Source organism: Pecten maximus, chromosome 2 (genome assembly GCF_902652985.1).
Source record: "Pecten maximus chromosome 2, xPecMax1.1, whole genome shotgun sequence".
In the NCBI taxonomy this organism is placed as follows: Eukaryota; Metazoa; Mollusca; class Bivalvia; order Pectinida; family Pectinidae; genus Pecten; species Pecten maximus.
The window spans coordinates 53341327-53356563 of record NC_047016.1 but is presented as its reverse complement, the minus strand read 5'-3'; the positions used below and the strand labels follow the sequence as shown (position 1 = coordinate 53356563).

Below are 15237 nucleotides of genomic sequence, written 5' to 3'. Positions count from 1 at the left end.
TAATGATCGACATGGTGATTTAATTAAAATGTTAAAATGCTCAGTATTAGAATACTAATAAAATCATCGATAGCAGAATGCTGATTGTCGCGTGTAAACCAGTGTATATGGAAAAAGACGACGGAGTAACGTTATTGCACGGGAAGCATATTTTTCATATATTAAAATTTTACACTGTTAGGACAGTATTTTGATACCATTACTATCATATTATTTTAGAAGGACGAAATATTTTACAGGGGATTTATCATAACTCATCTAGTATTGATTAAAAGGAATACATTCTATATACATGTAATTCTTTATTTTGTTTGTATCGTACTTTTCTCTGCTAAACAGGGCAGATAATATGATTGTTTTTCTTTTTCTTCTCAAAATAAGTAACGAATACCTACATGCCACAGAATATTCTTCATTATCGCTAAACAAAGGACAAACTATGAACAAAATATATATTTGTATAAAGACTCATAGATACTCACAGAGACTCATACAGACTTATAAAAATCACAAGGATAGAATGACCAAATGCTATGGAATGGTAGACGCATTCCTCTTCACTGACATATTTGTCATTGAAGTTTCTAAAGTATAATAAGCCTTCTAAGTATTTTGTGGTTGTGTAGATGTAGTAGTAGTTGTAGAGTAATGACGAAGTCGTAGAATGGTGGTTCCTCTGTTTATTGATGCAGGTAGGTATAGGTTGTGTCCGGTTAAAGCACGGCCGAAGGACTGGCGTGTCCGTGCAAAGCACGGGAAGGAATGACATTAGTATAATCATAATGTGCATCGGCCGGACAGATACATTTCCCCCGACTTAATATGGGTATGGTGTTCGTGACCCGAAGTCTACATGTAAATACCACAATAACTAGAACTACAAGAAGATAATTGGATACAACCAGTATTACATGAACATGGTATAGATAACATCCAACCGAGGTCTATCTAATTAATGGCAAATTAGCTAACGTGTGTACATGTATATATGCTGATTTACAGGTTCTAAGTATAATTATACAAACTGCTACTGAACATATTACAGTACATTTCAGGGGAATACCCATATGTGTTAAATATTTATAGATCATCTTGATATTTTGACTAACTTTTAACAATGAGGATTTGTTGATGATCCCAAATTTATATTTTTAGGTCACCTGTCTGTATGGGGACTCGGCAGAATTTTCCACGACACTGCCACTATATGTATTGACCACGGATTTATGCCATTTACCCGAGATATGGCGAAGGACAATAACATTCGTCTCTTTGTTATCAGCGAAAAGTGTGTGATGTCGCCGAGATTCCATAGTAAGTTTTCTTGTGATGGAAAACAACAGAAATACCACGTGTCTTACACGCTGTCCTCTATTACACCTGGAACAGTGGGGAATACACGAATATTTTCCGACACGGACAACAGAGATTGGTATCTAAAGTCGGAAATTAAACTAATTGCTGTGAATTGGGAAACACGAAGATCAACAAAATTTCCAAAACATCTCTACGAAAAAATGAATAAATTTGTTGACAAAGAAAATACGCCAATTATGACTAAAAGACAGGATGCCATTGTTCACCCTAAGAAAGCCTTCAAAACAACCACCAAAACGCGCTACAGTGACCTAGATTTTAACTTGCACGTCAACGTCCCGGAGTACTACAAGTTTTGTTCCGATGCTGCATCAAAGGCTTCTCTCTCCGGATACTATCGGCATTTTATATCCGACATAGTGAAGTATCCAGTGATGTTGACAGAAGCAACGTTTCTTGGCGAGTGTGGACCTGATGAACACCTCGTCGTTTATACCTGGCAGGACGATTACGACTTCACCAAGCTATACTTTGCAATTTTCTTGAGGGATGTAAAACTATTCCAAGCTTGTTTCAAACACGATAGTAAGATGTTACAAGACAAGGTTATCTCTAGTCTATGATGGCATCCCATTGTTAAATCATATACAAATGGACCGCTTTTAACATTATCTCAGCCAAAGGATTGTTCAACTCAAGTAACTGAGAGAAAAAAAACCCAGTTAATTCTCTAAATACAGATACTAATCAGAGGAAAAGGTGCCTTGTGCTTAGTTTCATTCTATTTTTTTTAGATATAATATTTGGTTAATCTGGGCTTTCAAAGAGTTTGTTTTCTCGTGAACACAAAATATATCGATTATCTAGGAGGGCACATTTAATAATCTTTAGTATCGAAAACACATTCACAAGGAAAAAACAACAAAGAATACCGACATAATAGCAAAACCATATATACATTGTATATGCGATGTATAAGCTGTAAAAATACAACCTTTCGACTATCGAAGTAGACTTTAACTGTTTGTGGTTTTTGTTTTTCCTTGCTTGTTTGTTTGTTTGCTTAATATTTTTACGAAAAATAATACCAAAAAGGCGCATTAAATATCAACATAATATGAAAAAGTAATTTCAGGCAAGACTTATACGTGTAACGTTTGTTAAAAAGATTTTAAAACGTATAACCACACTCTAACCCATGGTACTGCCGTACAACCAAGCTGTTCTACAGGTGGTACCACACAAGCTTCCACGATAAAAATATACACGAATGGTATTTTCGTTGCGAATTTCCCGTATGGACGGTTCTAACGCATACCTGTTTAATGGATACAGATATTGCTCCGTGTTGTAATTCACTGACCCTCCCTATAGACCTTTGACCTTAATGATGATAATATTTTATAACTGTCAATGAAATATTTTGGAGTAAATATTCTACTGGACAACTACTTACACATATTTAGCATATATACAGATACAAGTCTTGTTTCTTGGTTTATCTATTCGTTTGCTTGTTTGTGATTTACAGTCCATCGACAACTACGGTCAAATAGGGCCAAACAACATCCTAATATTGTATCCTTTTTAGTGTTAAAATCAGATAAAAGCGATCATTCAGTCACTCAGATGTCAACACTGCCGGACGACAGTCGCGGCGAGGTCTAGGCCTACAGGAAAGTCCAGATTTCAGTGATTATCAGTGTGTTTTAGTGATTATGTAATAAAACAAGTATATCACTGGTGCCTTTGCAATAGTCCAAAATTTTTACCCACGGTACTGGTAATCAACCAATCCTCTATTGCACTCGACCTGGGGCCGCGGTGGCAGAGTGGTTAAGGTGTCCCGACACTTTATCACTAGCCCTCCACCACTGGGTTGCGAGTTCGAAACCTACGTGGGGCAGTTGCCAGGTACTGACCGTAGGCCGGTGGTTTTTCTCCGGGTACTTCGGCTTTCCTCCACCTCCAAAACCTGGCACGTCCTTAAATGACCCTGGCTGTTAATAGGACGTTAAACAAAAACAAACCAAACCAAAGCACTCGGCCTTAGTCCTCGTGCAAAAGAACATCGCTCGATTACCAGTAGATCGAGTAAAATAGTATGGACTAATGCACAGACACCTATGGTATATTTGTATTATGTAAGGCGTAAATAGCCCAATGTCAATCAAATGTCATAATATTTTATGATCATGAACTTATCTGTCGTCTTTCAGAGGCTTTTCTTATAAAGTAAATTGGGAAAATATTCTTCCGGAAATATCCTAGAACGTCCTGAAAAACTAGAACGTGATCATCACAAGCTTTCAGACTGTGCGATATTTAATAGGATTAACATTTATTTTTGTCTCGGACATGTAAGATTCCAGGTTTGTTAACGGAAATACAGGTACACCAGTGGTTTTTAGAAATAAAGAAAAATCAGAGATTTCCATTCCATATGATATATGTTTTAGTCCCAGAATGCAAAGAAGTAGTTATTTCATTTCATATTATCATACACCATGTAAAAGGCTTGATGTGATTTATGAGCTCACCGGACAAACTGAGGTTATACTGGCGAGCAGCTCCCGTCGTCTTTTGTCCGTCTAACGTCGTATTCTTCTTTAAAACGAATTCTCTCAAAAAGCTATAGAATCAAGATAGATGGCTGGTATGGTCAGGGAAAACCCAAAATACAGTACGTACGGCAACACCGGAGTCTACCAATATTTCCACGTATTATTTATCTTACTTTTTAACCAAATCTCTGATATTAATAAAAACTCTGCAAGTACTAAGCACAGGACACAAAACGTCATGCTTCATTGGTTTGATGTAGGAAACGTCAGTATTAATACATAAATTATGTGTGAAGACACAAACTAATTAATTTACCAAGAGACAAAACAATTAAAGTATGTCAGATATCCTTTGAAAAAAAAAATCTGGGACAAATATTTATATTTAAGCAAATTTATTTTCTAACTAAAAGCAGCTTCTGTACACATCTGCTTCCAACTAAAAAGCCATATTCCATGACGTCTGTAACATCCGGAGTTTTCTCGTGAAGAGTTGTGTAGTTTCCAAAAGTCATTATTTGTCCACAGAACAGTACAGGAATGTTGTCGACCTCCTGTTGTCTGTCACTATCCTCTGAAAATCAGAAATGAATATATCTGCTGAAGTCTATATGTTATCTGGGTTTTTGTCTTTGTAAATAATGGATAATTATTCATATAAGGTTTGAAAACACAAACATTTGCTACCCGTGGTACTATCTAAGGCATTGCTTTGATGATGACACATTCACATCTAAAAGATTCCCATCGCGTAAATATGACAAGTAGAATAGTATCATGTATTATTGCTTCTTCCACTATCGATTGTTTTAAAACTCGTGTTTTCCCTTTAATATCTGTTTCACCAATTTGTTTATTTTATCGAAATATCCCTGTCCCGTTTTCATTTATCATATTACCTTCTAATTATCTTAATAATAAATCTATCAATAGTACAAACGACAAAGAAGTAAAAATGACATTTTACTGCTTGGACACTACATCTATTTTAAAATGTTCCATCATTATAGGACTTCTCAGTGACCACATATTAAAATAATCTGCAAGGTAAGCCAGAACTATTAAGATGTAGAAGTTGGAGGAATTACTAGTACTCGTCTAGTTTTACCATAGTGACATTCCCGCCATTTTAGTAAATGCAAGAGCGGGAAGAGAATACGTCTTCTGAATCATATTACAGGTCGTAAGAGGCGATGAATTGTACCCATCCCCGCCCCAGCCACTTTGCACGGCCGGGGTTTCGCCTTTATCTTCTACTCAGGGTACATCTGAGAGCCCAGGAATAAAGCCATTGTATCCCACTACATGTTGAATGTAAAATTTGATACAAACGTAGGTCCAATGGATATTCTGCGATTATCTTTCGTGTTGAAGAGAACAAATATACAAATATATATTCTGCCCTACATTGCAAACCATATCGTCCTTAATATTGTGGCATTCTCGACATTGTCATAGTGTGACTAATATTTATCTTTCCCTGCCTACGGGGGTGTGACAAAGAATTCTCAACCCATGGGGAAAATTCGTGAACGTCCAAACCGAGGCTTGCTGAGGGTTAACATTTTTTTGTCACACACTCTTAGAAGGGACGATTATTTTTCTCCCATCATTTTAAATAATTCATATGAAATTAGTGGTCAGGGTATGTAAATAAACAAATGAACATGGTCGGCGCATGAATATCCTTATTTGACAAAGTACCCATCTTAACCACCAAATATCCCAATATCATTACACAAGTGGTATAAAATTAATTCACAATATTCATTCAAACAGACACTGAAATAAGATATCAGTGATACTGTTCTGATAGTAGCAACAGTTCATCTTGTCATTTCATAAAACTCTGTGTCTCATACGCATATTTAACATTAAATAAAGACGCGGGAACTATTAGTGACGTCACTCATAAAGTACTTCCGCAAGTACTTCCGGTTCAGAAGGTTAGCGCATGCAATCTGTCATACCCTAGGGGTAGGAGAAATCTCTCACGGGTAAAACTGGAGATAAACCGGAGAATTCTAGGAGTAATTTTCGTCCTTTTTTACAGTAACATTCCCTTTTTTTTCTTATAGCACCAACGCCCTTGTTATATTGACATTGTCGTCATTTCATATTCAATTATCACTCTAAGATTTCGTGTAAACCCACACCTCTTTCCATTATGTTTTTTTTTTTTTTTACTTACCCACTCCTTCTGTTGCCAGTCTACTGTATTCCCTGATGCCTAGTTTTGGTATACACCCAGAAACAGGAATCCATGTATAAGTCTCCGGACATAACAGGAAAGATGGAGAGTAATGACTCTGTATATACGGAAACACACTGTCATTTTACAAGCTATATCTCATATGTTGAATATGATGTTTAATGAAAAATAGAATAAAATCGCAATCGCCATACTGTTCTAAATAACAATAAATCTCTTGCAATACGAAATTATATCCTGAAAAATATCAGGCTGATGCAAATAAAAAAAATATTTGAAATAAGTAACGATCATTCAACTGACTATTGGCAGTATCATCATAATGGACATCCTCTACTGTGATTACCAATATAAAAAGCAGAAATTGACCGTCGCGATATCTTTTCTGGTGATTGAATATAAGAAACAAAAAAGAAACTAACAGTATTATTGATATCACTTCTTTGTATATCGATATCAACAACGGAAACTGGCCGTGTCCGTGATATCATTTCCGTATCATAACAAAGCTAACAATGGAAACTAACACATTTACACAAAACACTCACCTTGTACGTTATTTTGGAACATGAGTGTACGTAGTAGCCCATGTAGTAATACCTGAGGTCAGGGGATGTCTTGTTGAGCTCTTGTACAAAGGCAATTTCCCTTAAGAAAATAAATTTGAATTTCTTGACTTTTTTTTATCTTTGTTAAATTTAACGAATTACTGGATGTACATTTATTCTTTCATTGCTTTTTTATCGCTGTATTTATAGACGTGAGTATCTTTGGATGTTTCTACATTTATACTGTTCAAGCATTTACTTTGTTTGATATGGTGTCTTCGGTCAATTTAAACATCGGAGCTCGACAGAAAAAGCATATTTTATTGCCTAATTTGTTTGCCTGCCAAGCTTTGGCATTAATTAAACCATTATATACAATATCAAGGTAATTTATTGCTTATATTTTCAGTGACACTTTTTAATAAATTAAAAACATCAATCAGTTATGTTTTTAAATCCACCTCTGACCGACTTTTCCGACATTACGACTTAACAACAGGAACACCCTGTTGTAGTGTGCGGATTAGTAGAAAACAATGGAAATGATAACAAATAAATCTCACGCAGTTTTATCAATATTTATGATTAGAAGATTCACGTCATTTATTTGCTGATGGTGTATTGAGCATCGCAAGGATTTCTTTCGAAACTTGTTTTTTTGTTTGTTTTTTTTTTTGTTTTTTTGTCGACCTGACAATAGTTGGTTGTTACTGCAAGATCTAGAATTTAAGACACTATATTAGGAACACGGCCCGATTGGCCAAGGAAATCGTTATACATGTGCAATGGTTAATGTTAGAGTCAGAACACAGGGGGCATTCACTATCGTATAATATTGCATACGCTTGAGTTGTCTGTTTACTCCATCACTCAAACTCATACAAAACCACACGATAGTGATAAGCCTTTGCGGGAAAGAAGCGTTTTGCTGCTATGGATATCAACATCATTTTGTCGTGTATCGAAATTTGAATCATTCGAACATTGACCAGCTGTTGCGCGTGTATAAAAGTATGTATTTATACCAAGGGGATGAAGCCACGAGTTGGTTGCTAGCCATGCTTTATAGGGACTAACCAACCAATTGTTTTTCCATAGATTTTAGTGTTGACGTTTTGGAGTATTTCATTCAAATTCTTGAATTCAATATGACAATTATGGTTGTTTCCTATAGACTGCAAATCATTACCAAAGGTGAATACATACACTCTAACGGTTAAAACATCATATAAGTAATCACACTATATTCAATTTACATAAACGCAATATATTATTGACCATAGCTAACAGGAAGCAGTTTTACAGAAGTAGGTTTTTCCTGTTTTCGTTCCGTAACATTTCCAACAGGCACCTTGCTCTTAGCGCCTTACCTTTTTTTTATCTACATGTCAAATGCATAAAAACCTAAATCGCTAGATATATATATTTGTTTTCCTTTCCTCTCGTTAAATAATTTTGCATATTTCGTAAAAAGGGGAATTCCTGTCGAAGTGATACATATATATGTTAAAGTATAAGTTGTTCAATGTCCCTGATAAGGGATAAGGGTTTGATTTTTTTCAAAATAATAATACGTAAATGAGGAATGGCGAGGAAGAATAGGAACCCTCTGGTATCATATTGTTTTTTGTTTTTTCTTTAATTAACGAGAAATGGAGAAAAGATTTCTAGAAAAGAAGACGTACATTGAATACGCACCTGAGGGCTGTATACGTTCCAATAGACAGAAACCTGTACTCAGGGAGATAGTACAGGTACACCGATAAGACGCAATAAGGGAGGATGTCAAGGACCCCTACAGCGATGAGTTTACCGTCCAGGATGTAATGTTGATGGAATGTCCCATATCCCATTGACGGCCCTTCCTTTCCCCTCCCTTGCTGTTAAAAGAATAAATATCACAGATAAATGACTGTTATTTGGTCGTACATGTATTATAATATATCTATTTACATATTCCCAGAATCGTTTGAATATTCATCCAGGCCATTCTAAACAAGATCATATTAAGATTAGTGTTTCCTTTGTTTAGAATCACGATTCCTTACTAGAAAGCGATTGAATAAAATTGAAAATAGACTAATATACTAAGTAATTGTTTTTTTAATTAAGTTTGTTCTTTGGTGATTCAATAGCAATATAAAAGATCAACTTATATACATTAAGATGGCCGATTCCACTGGAGTCGGTAGATATAATGAAATTAAGTCGAAATTTGAGGTCGAATAGTGGGTAGGTGGTCAATGTTATGCTTGACCTTAGAGCTTCGACTATGCATGTAATCTTTGATGATATGCCCTGACACCTTGAGTGGCGAATGTACTAGATAGTTCAGCCATTCATTTCTTTCAGACTCGTCTGGTGGATAATTATGAATCGTCGTCCTGTATTGTTTAAATATCTCGGCGGATTCTGTCTCAGTCTCTAAGAACTCTCTGCTTTTGGGAGTCGGTCGAATGAGCCGTACCTACAAACATACAGACATGTGTTAACAAGGCGATTGTCATTGTACCATCACTTTACAGTAAAGGTTACGCGGATTTATTTTAGAAAGTTTTAAATAAAATGATCTACCGTCGATTCCCAATGATTTTGAGTTGAATACCCCTTCAAATGAAATAAACTTAACAGTTATTTTGGTTAATATAAAATGCCGTTTTCATTAAAAGGAAACGTTTGGCCTCGGCAACTATAAATCTTTGTTACATATTGCTTACTCTGAAAGCTGCCATGACCAACTAAATTATGTTTTCGCCAATTAATAGTCCAGCATAATAGATACCAATCAAAGTGGAGTATCAATAAAACAGTGGTGTTTGTAATTTAACATATATTTGTATCTGAATGTCTTCAAGTGTAGCTAGAAGCAAACAGTTGCTCTTAAAATCGCGTCAATTGACGATTCAAGATGTTGATAAAGAGGACAAATTCAAATGTGATATAGCTAGATACTTTGGTATTAATCGAGGTAAATAACAATAAATTAACCAAGCAAACTCAACTATCAGAATTTCGCTGGAGTCTGTTTACTACGGCACCGTTACGGCTGGTCGTTTTTTAATTAAAAATGCCCGAGTATTCCAAATGTAAACCAATATAAGGTGACCACGCCAATCACAAGCCCCCTTGCGTTTAAAGGGTAAAATATAGTCTAACGGTATCTACCCTTAGACAAATAGAAAAAAAAACATTGTGATTGGATAAAAATATCACATGATCATAACGCTATTTTTAGCATTGCACATACAGCAAATTTTAAATAAGATAGTGAAGATTTAGCAAGTTCTAATAAGAACATCTAATGGCATTCGAAATAACAAATAACAAATCTGTGACAACTTTAAAGTAATGTTTCATAGTTTATACTACCTCAAACTTGTGAACACATTTCTGGAATCTGTCAGGTTCACATATGAAATCTGATAGCGTTTTCTGGAAATGAGGTAAACAGTCATACAGTCAGACCGACAAGGAAGATAATACAGTACATAGTGCTGTATATAATTACATTAAAAATGTAATTGGTATATTCACATTTAAAGTCAAAACCAATATCAATTCAAATAATTTATTCATCTATTAGCAAATAACTCGATGCATTAGACGAACTGATCCAATAATGCCCTCAGTGGAACAATGCTACATATATAGAGAATATATGGTCAGTGTCTTATAATATAAGCTATATTTTGGCGAGGGTAAAGAAAGACAAAACCTTTGTCTTTCTTTACCCTCGCGCCATAATACAGCTTATATTTTAAGATACTGACCATGTATTTTATTTACCTGCAACAGTAATAAAAAAATAATCGTTTTGAAGTGAAACGGTGTCAACAATAATCCAAATATGTTTGCCTTTTAAACGATGTTTCAGTTGGAAGTAGGCTAATCGAATTGACGCACGTGCTAAGATTCCAAAATATAGCTATTTTCCTTCACTGCCGAATACAGCAAAAATATGATTATATGGTGGGGGTATTCCGACAATGCGATGGCAGTTGCAGGATAAATATGGTTAGGATTTCAACCCCATCTTAACAGTATAGTTACAGTATGTAACAATAGGTTTTTATTCCTATGTACAATCATGGTTTTTTTTTTGTTCCGGGTGGTCAGTCAACGTTAGCATTTTGCACGTTTTGACATTATATATGTGCCATCATTAATTTTAATGCTTATAATTTTCAGGATGATCGTCCTGTAAATAATCATAAAAGACATATATAGAAATATAACATGTCAAATACAACATTTTTGTCAAAACATACATGTCGGTTAGGTGAATTAGAACGTAAACACCAACCTTGCCACTGGTACTGAGTGAGCCCTTGTTATCCTCCTGACATTCAATACCCTTAGAATACCTCTGTGCCGTTTTGCATCCATCTCCCGCCGATAATCTCTGCATGTTCATCAGCTCCCGTTGCCTTCTTTTCTCTAAACGAATATGTTTAGCCTTCCTCATTGCTGGCTTGTTAGGATCAGCACCCATGCCTGCTTTGGACCAAAGATGTTTATTGGTATGAAGTTCTGAGTAAACATCGGTGGTACTGAATTCAGCGTAAATAGAGTATATTTTTGTTTCATTTTTGTATAAATGCTGGTGCAAATGCTGCTTAATGACTCACTGGGATAAATACAGATATCCGATAAAAAAAAAAAATCATAGCATCATGCATGTGTGTGCATGCATGTACATATAAATATACAAGTGCAATTAAATCAAGAATCGACCCTTCCACCCACAAAGGCTAAATTTTAATTTACCTGCTGTGGGAGGTGATTTGGTAACTGGAACATGTGTGAAATCTTCCGTCTGTCCATCAATAGGACACTGGTCTACTTTTCTTTCCGGTTCCGGTTCCGGTTTCTCCTCGTGTGATTCCTGAGATTTCCCCTTCCTTTGTCCATACATAAGGTACTTGTTCATTTGCTTTAGAACCTTTTTATGGGATTTGCTCAACTTGAAGTTCATGGCGTCCATCCTAATGGTGTACTGCGGGCAACAAGTCGTGTCCATAGTTGGTTTATAGAAGAAATGCCCACGCCTGCACATTAAAGATAGAACTATAAGGGAATCTTACCACTTAAAGCTTTACTTAGAGCGTAACCAGCAAGAGTGAAAGCTTGTATCTTTTCTATATGACGTAATGATTTTAAATTAAATGACGTTTTACTTACCATCTTTAATAATGACATTGTTTCATCAACCAAAGCTGTATACCTGTCACAGTTGAATCAATCTTTTAGAGCTCAATATTACGATTTCCGATATGAATGTCGAATGCTGACATACTAACGCATAGTTTCTAGTTCTGCAGTTTGATGATGACAACCAGACAATTTACTGTTGATATAACTATCTCATTGGGATTCATTAAATTCCCGTATGTGATACGATGCTTGAGATGTTCCATAGGAGCATATAACCTGATAAACCTATAAGAACTCCCCAGTTCTCATCTTGAGCACATAACATCTTAATATGTCCCATTGATTTAGTGTGGGTATCATCTATTAAGCACATGACCGGACTATTTAGTTTGTTCTTCTTGTAATATTAGAAATATATCTTGATTAATGACTTTGCTTCATAGTGTGTTCTTATTGTTCCGAATTACGTCATTTTGTGTTAGAATGACCACTTAAAAAGGTCAAGTTAAAACTGCATTCGATTTTCTAAACTGATCACTCTTTGAATTTTAAAGTATCAGTGGCATCTTGTTATATACAGCTTTGCTTTCCTAAGACATACTCATATATTATGAATGAGTTGTAAAAATGTGTTGAACCTGCTCCTCTAAAATAAAGAAATAAACATCATTTAATAGATTTCAGACTTAATCCTGAATTATAAATACGTCAATATTTAAAAACAAATTTAAATTACCTTCTCCAACCCCTGTCAAGCAAAGTTTGGTATTCCTGAACGTTTAAGGAATCCGACCACATCCCTACAATGAAACGGTTATATCGTTAAATATTTGCATTAAATACATTACACAGGAATATAATATGATAAACGTGCAAGAAAAACAGAATCAAAATTATTTCAACGACTTCGAAGTTAGACACTGACGTTTTCAAAATAAAAGCAGAGAACGCTTACTCTTTAGAAACACCACGTCCACATCGTTCATCCAAATGTGTAATATGTATTTGTTTTGGGACATTTTCTATCATATTCATGATGCGCTAGGTATTCTCCTGTTAAGTAATTACTGCCATCATATGCAACAAGATGTCGGTATAAATGATTTTATCAGGTAGTTGGAGATACAAACATCAATACTATTTCTGAAAACGCTTTGGGATTTTAGTTTTACTAAAGTCTGTCGTCTCGTGAGCAACAAGAAAAATATGATTCTTTTCTTAGCTGAATGCCATTAAACAACGCTGAGGAGTTGTTGTGGAGTTGTTGTTGTTGTTGTGGAGTTGTTGTTGTGGAGTTGTTGATGTGGAGTTGTTGTTGTGGAGTTGTTGTTGTTGTGGAGTTCTTGTTTTGGAGTTCTTGTTGTGGAGTTCTTGTTGTTGTGGAGTTGTTAGAAAATGGTTCAATTCGCTCAAAACTGTTTAATTAGATATGCATGATAAGGTTTTGTATAGTTTATATGTATAGATGTTAAAGCATGCTAAATTCCTCAAAAAATGATTGATGTGACATAAACTGGACACTGACAAAAAATGTGTCAACGATATATATATCAACATATTTTAATAATATGTGTATTCTAACATCAGTGTTGTAACACTTGGAGAAAAGCAAAACAAATGTAAGTTCGGAGTTAAGGGACTAATTTTGGGCATGTCGGGGTATTTGCGTCAAAATTGTTAACTATCATCGAATTTCAAAGATCAATGCTTTGTGTGTATAAAAAGGGGACAATCTTTTACTATGATTATCATTTTGATCATTTGATTAATCCATGTGATGTTTCTGAGAGCAAAGTTAATTCCGAATAATAATTCATGTGTTTACTTTCAGTTTAAAATCCGCTCAACACGAACTTTTGCCTTATGCTTAAGATAAATAAGCTATACTTTGTGAGCGCCTTCCTGTGCAAACATGACCACAGGAAGTTAAACTTGTAGGTGTTCTGGTAGAACTCCATTTTCCATATTACTAAACAGACTTGTTTTGGCATAACATTACGTGTATAACAATAGGAATGACACGTACGTAACAGTTGTTTAAATTCATTGTCAGTCTTCAAGGCACATTAGGTAAATACGGATTGTAAATAATCATCAATCATTCGTGTCTAGGCAATATCCTGATCAATATGCACATTATTAAAGTTAAAGTTGTTTTAATACATCGTCAGTTACCCTAGTCATATTTAGCAAACACCGGTCGTAGATAATCCTCACTCACCCGTACTCAGGTAAAACACAGATCAATATGCATATAATTAAAGTTAAAGTAGTTTTACTTCATCTTCAGTCACCTAAGGCACACAAACACGGGTTTGTAGGTAATCCTCGACCACCCGTGCCCCAGTAAAACCCAGATCAATATACATATTACTTAAATGGACCTGGTGAGACCTGTTTACAGGTAGGCTTAAGGTGGAGCAACACACCTGTACTTCTAAAAGAACGTCGGCATAGACTTTAAAATGGTTGTATCACAAACATATATTCAATACCATCAAATGAATGCAAGAATGGAAAATCATACGGATAAAACAATGAATATAGATTATTGTTTTTTTTACCATGAAAACGGCTTCCGTCGCGTGCACAGTAAGTACATCTTTGTTTTTCACTGGCTCCAGAGTATTCCACTATGCTAGGATCCAGGCCTTCCATAGCTGACTATTTTGTTGGTAGGGGAGTCGGTTTGTATATGGTGTAGGAAGTAAATATCGAACAACCGGTTCGTTTATATTTCAGTCTATTGACTATTAGGAGGTATATATACCCATGCATTGCTATTGACTTGAGTTAAATACACATTTCCTTTCAGGATATACAGAGATTATCACAATGCAAGACTTAACACTGCCAGCGGAAACAGGCTGCATCTATATACACGATGTTGCAAAAACACATACATGATATAGGTGTACTACATTTTTTTGTACATACCTGGTAACTATAAAAGTACAACAACGCAAATTGAAAAAATAAATCGCCACAAACATCCTAAAAAAACAAACAAACACAAAATTAAAAAATATATATACAGTATATATATATAAAAAAAATTAAAATGTATCTCTCGAGATCTGCTGTGTCATCAGCGCATGTGCCTAGCTAGCACTTGTACAATTAGACCTAAGTAGCCTGATCTCAATTGGAATAGAATCAGTCATATATAAAGATGATCAATCTATACAGTGTTATACAATACTTGATCAAAACAGGGTCGTGCTTCATTCCACGTGAACTCCAAAACAACAATACAAATACAACGATACTATATAGGTATTGTGCTAACCTCGGCACGGCACTGGCAAATCAAACATGCCTATGTTTCCGGTACTGGCACATTGTACGTCAGAGTGGCTACCGTACACTACAGTTTACTAATTAAGTATTAACTGTGATAAATTAACATTTATTAACTTCCTCGTAGCTTTCATATTGATTT

General features: G+C 35.3%; 2 protein-coding genes across 3 annotated transcripts; one reads left to right on the top strand and one right to left on the bottom strand.

Annotated features, from left to right (window-relative positions):
• Window positions 1–1163: 1163 nt before the first annotated feature.
• Window positions 1164–2026, top strand: LOC117341631. The gene has a single exon (XM_033903492.1). The coding sequence runs from the start codon at window positions 1227–1229 to the stop codon at window positions 1938–1940; it is 714 nt and encodes a 237-aa protein (XP_033759383.1). The 5' UTR covers window positions 1164–1226; the 3' UTR covers window positions 1941–2026.
• A 2188-nt stretch (window positions 2027–4214) lies between these two features.
• On the bottom strand, window positions 4215–14829 carry LOC117322491 (arginyl-tRNA--protein transferase 1-like). 2 transcript variants are annotated; one of them, XM_033877431.1, is made up of 10 exons: window positions 14360–14829; window positions 12532–12595; window positions 11409–11689; window positions 10945–11138; window positions 10011–10073; window positions 8947–9108; window positions 8340–8521; window positions 6642–6741; window positions 6073–6190; window positions 4215–4455 (listed from the first exon to the last, which is right to left on the bottom strand). In XM_033877431.1, the coding sequence occupies exons 1-10, from the start codon at window positions 14451–14453 to the stop codon at window positions 4277–4279; spliced, it is 1437 nt and encodes a 478-aa protein (XP_033733322.1). In that variant the 5' UTR covers window positions 14454–14829; the 3' UTR covers window positions 4215–4276. The 2 variants fall into 2 exon arrangements, with proteins under 2 accessions (XP_033733322.1, XP_033733323.1); XM_033877432.1 differs by having other exon boundaries at window positions 4216–4455; window positions 10945–11135; window positions 14360–14827.
• Window positions 14830–15237: the final 408 nt, after the last annotated feature.

Coding starts and splice junctions, on each gene's coding strand:
- LOC117341631 (XM_033903492.1), top strand. CDS start 1,227: ATGCCATTTACCCGAGATATGGCGAAGGACAATAACATTCGTCTCTTT.
- LOC117322491 (XM_033877431.1), bottom strand. CDS start 14,453: ATGGAAGGCCTGGATCCTAGCATAGTGGAATACTCTGGAGCCAGTGAA. Junction 9,109..10,010: donor AATGTGTTCACAAGTTTGAG/GTAGTATAAACT, acceptor GTATGTTTGTAG/GTACGGCTCATTCGACCGAC. Junction 8,522..8,946: donor TAGTACATTCGCCACTCAAG/GTGTCAGGGCAT, acceptor TTCTTTTAACAG/CAAGGGAGGGGAAAGGAAGG.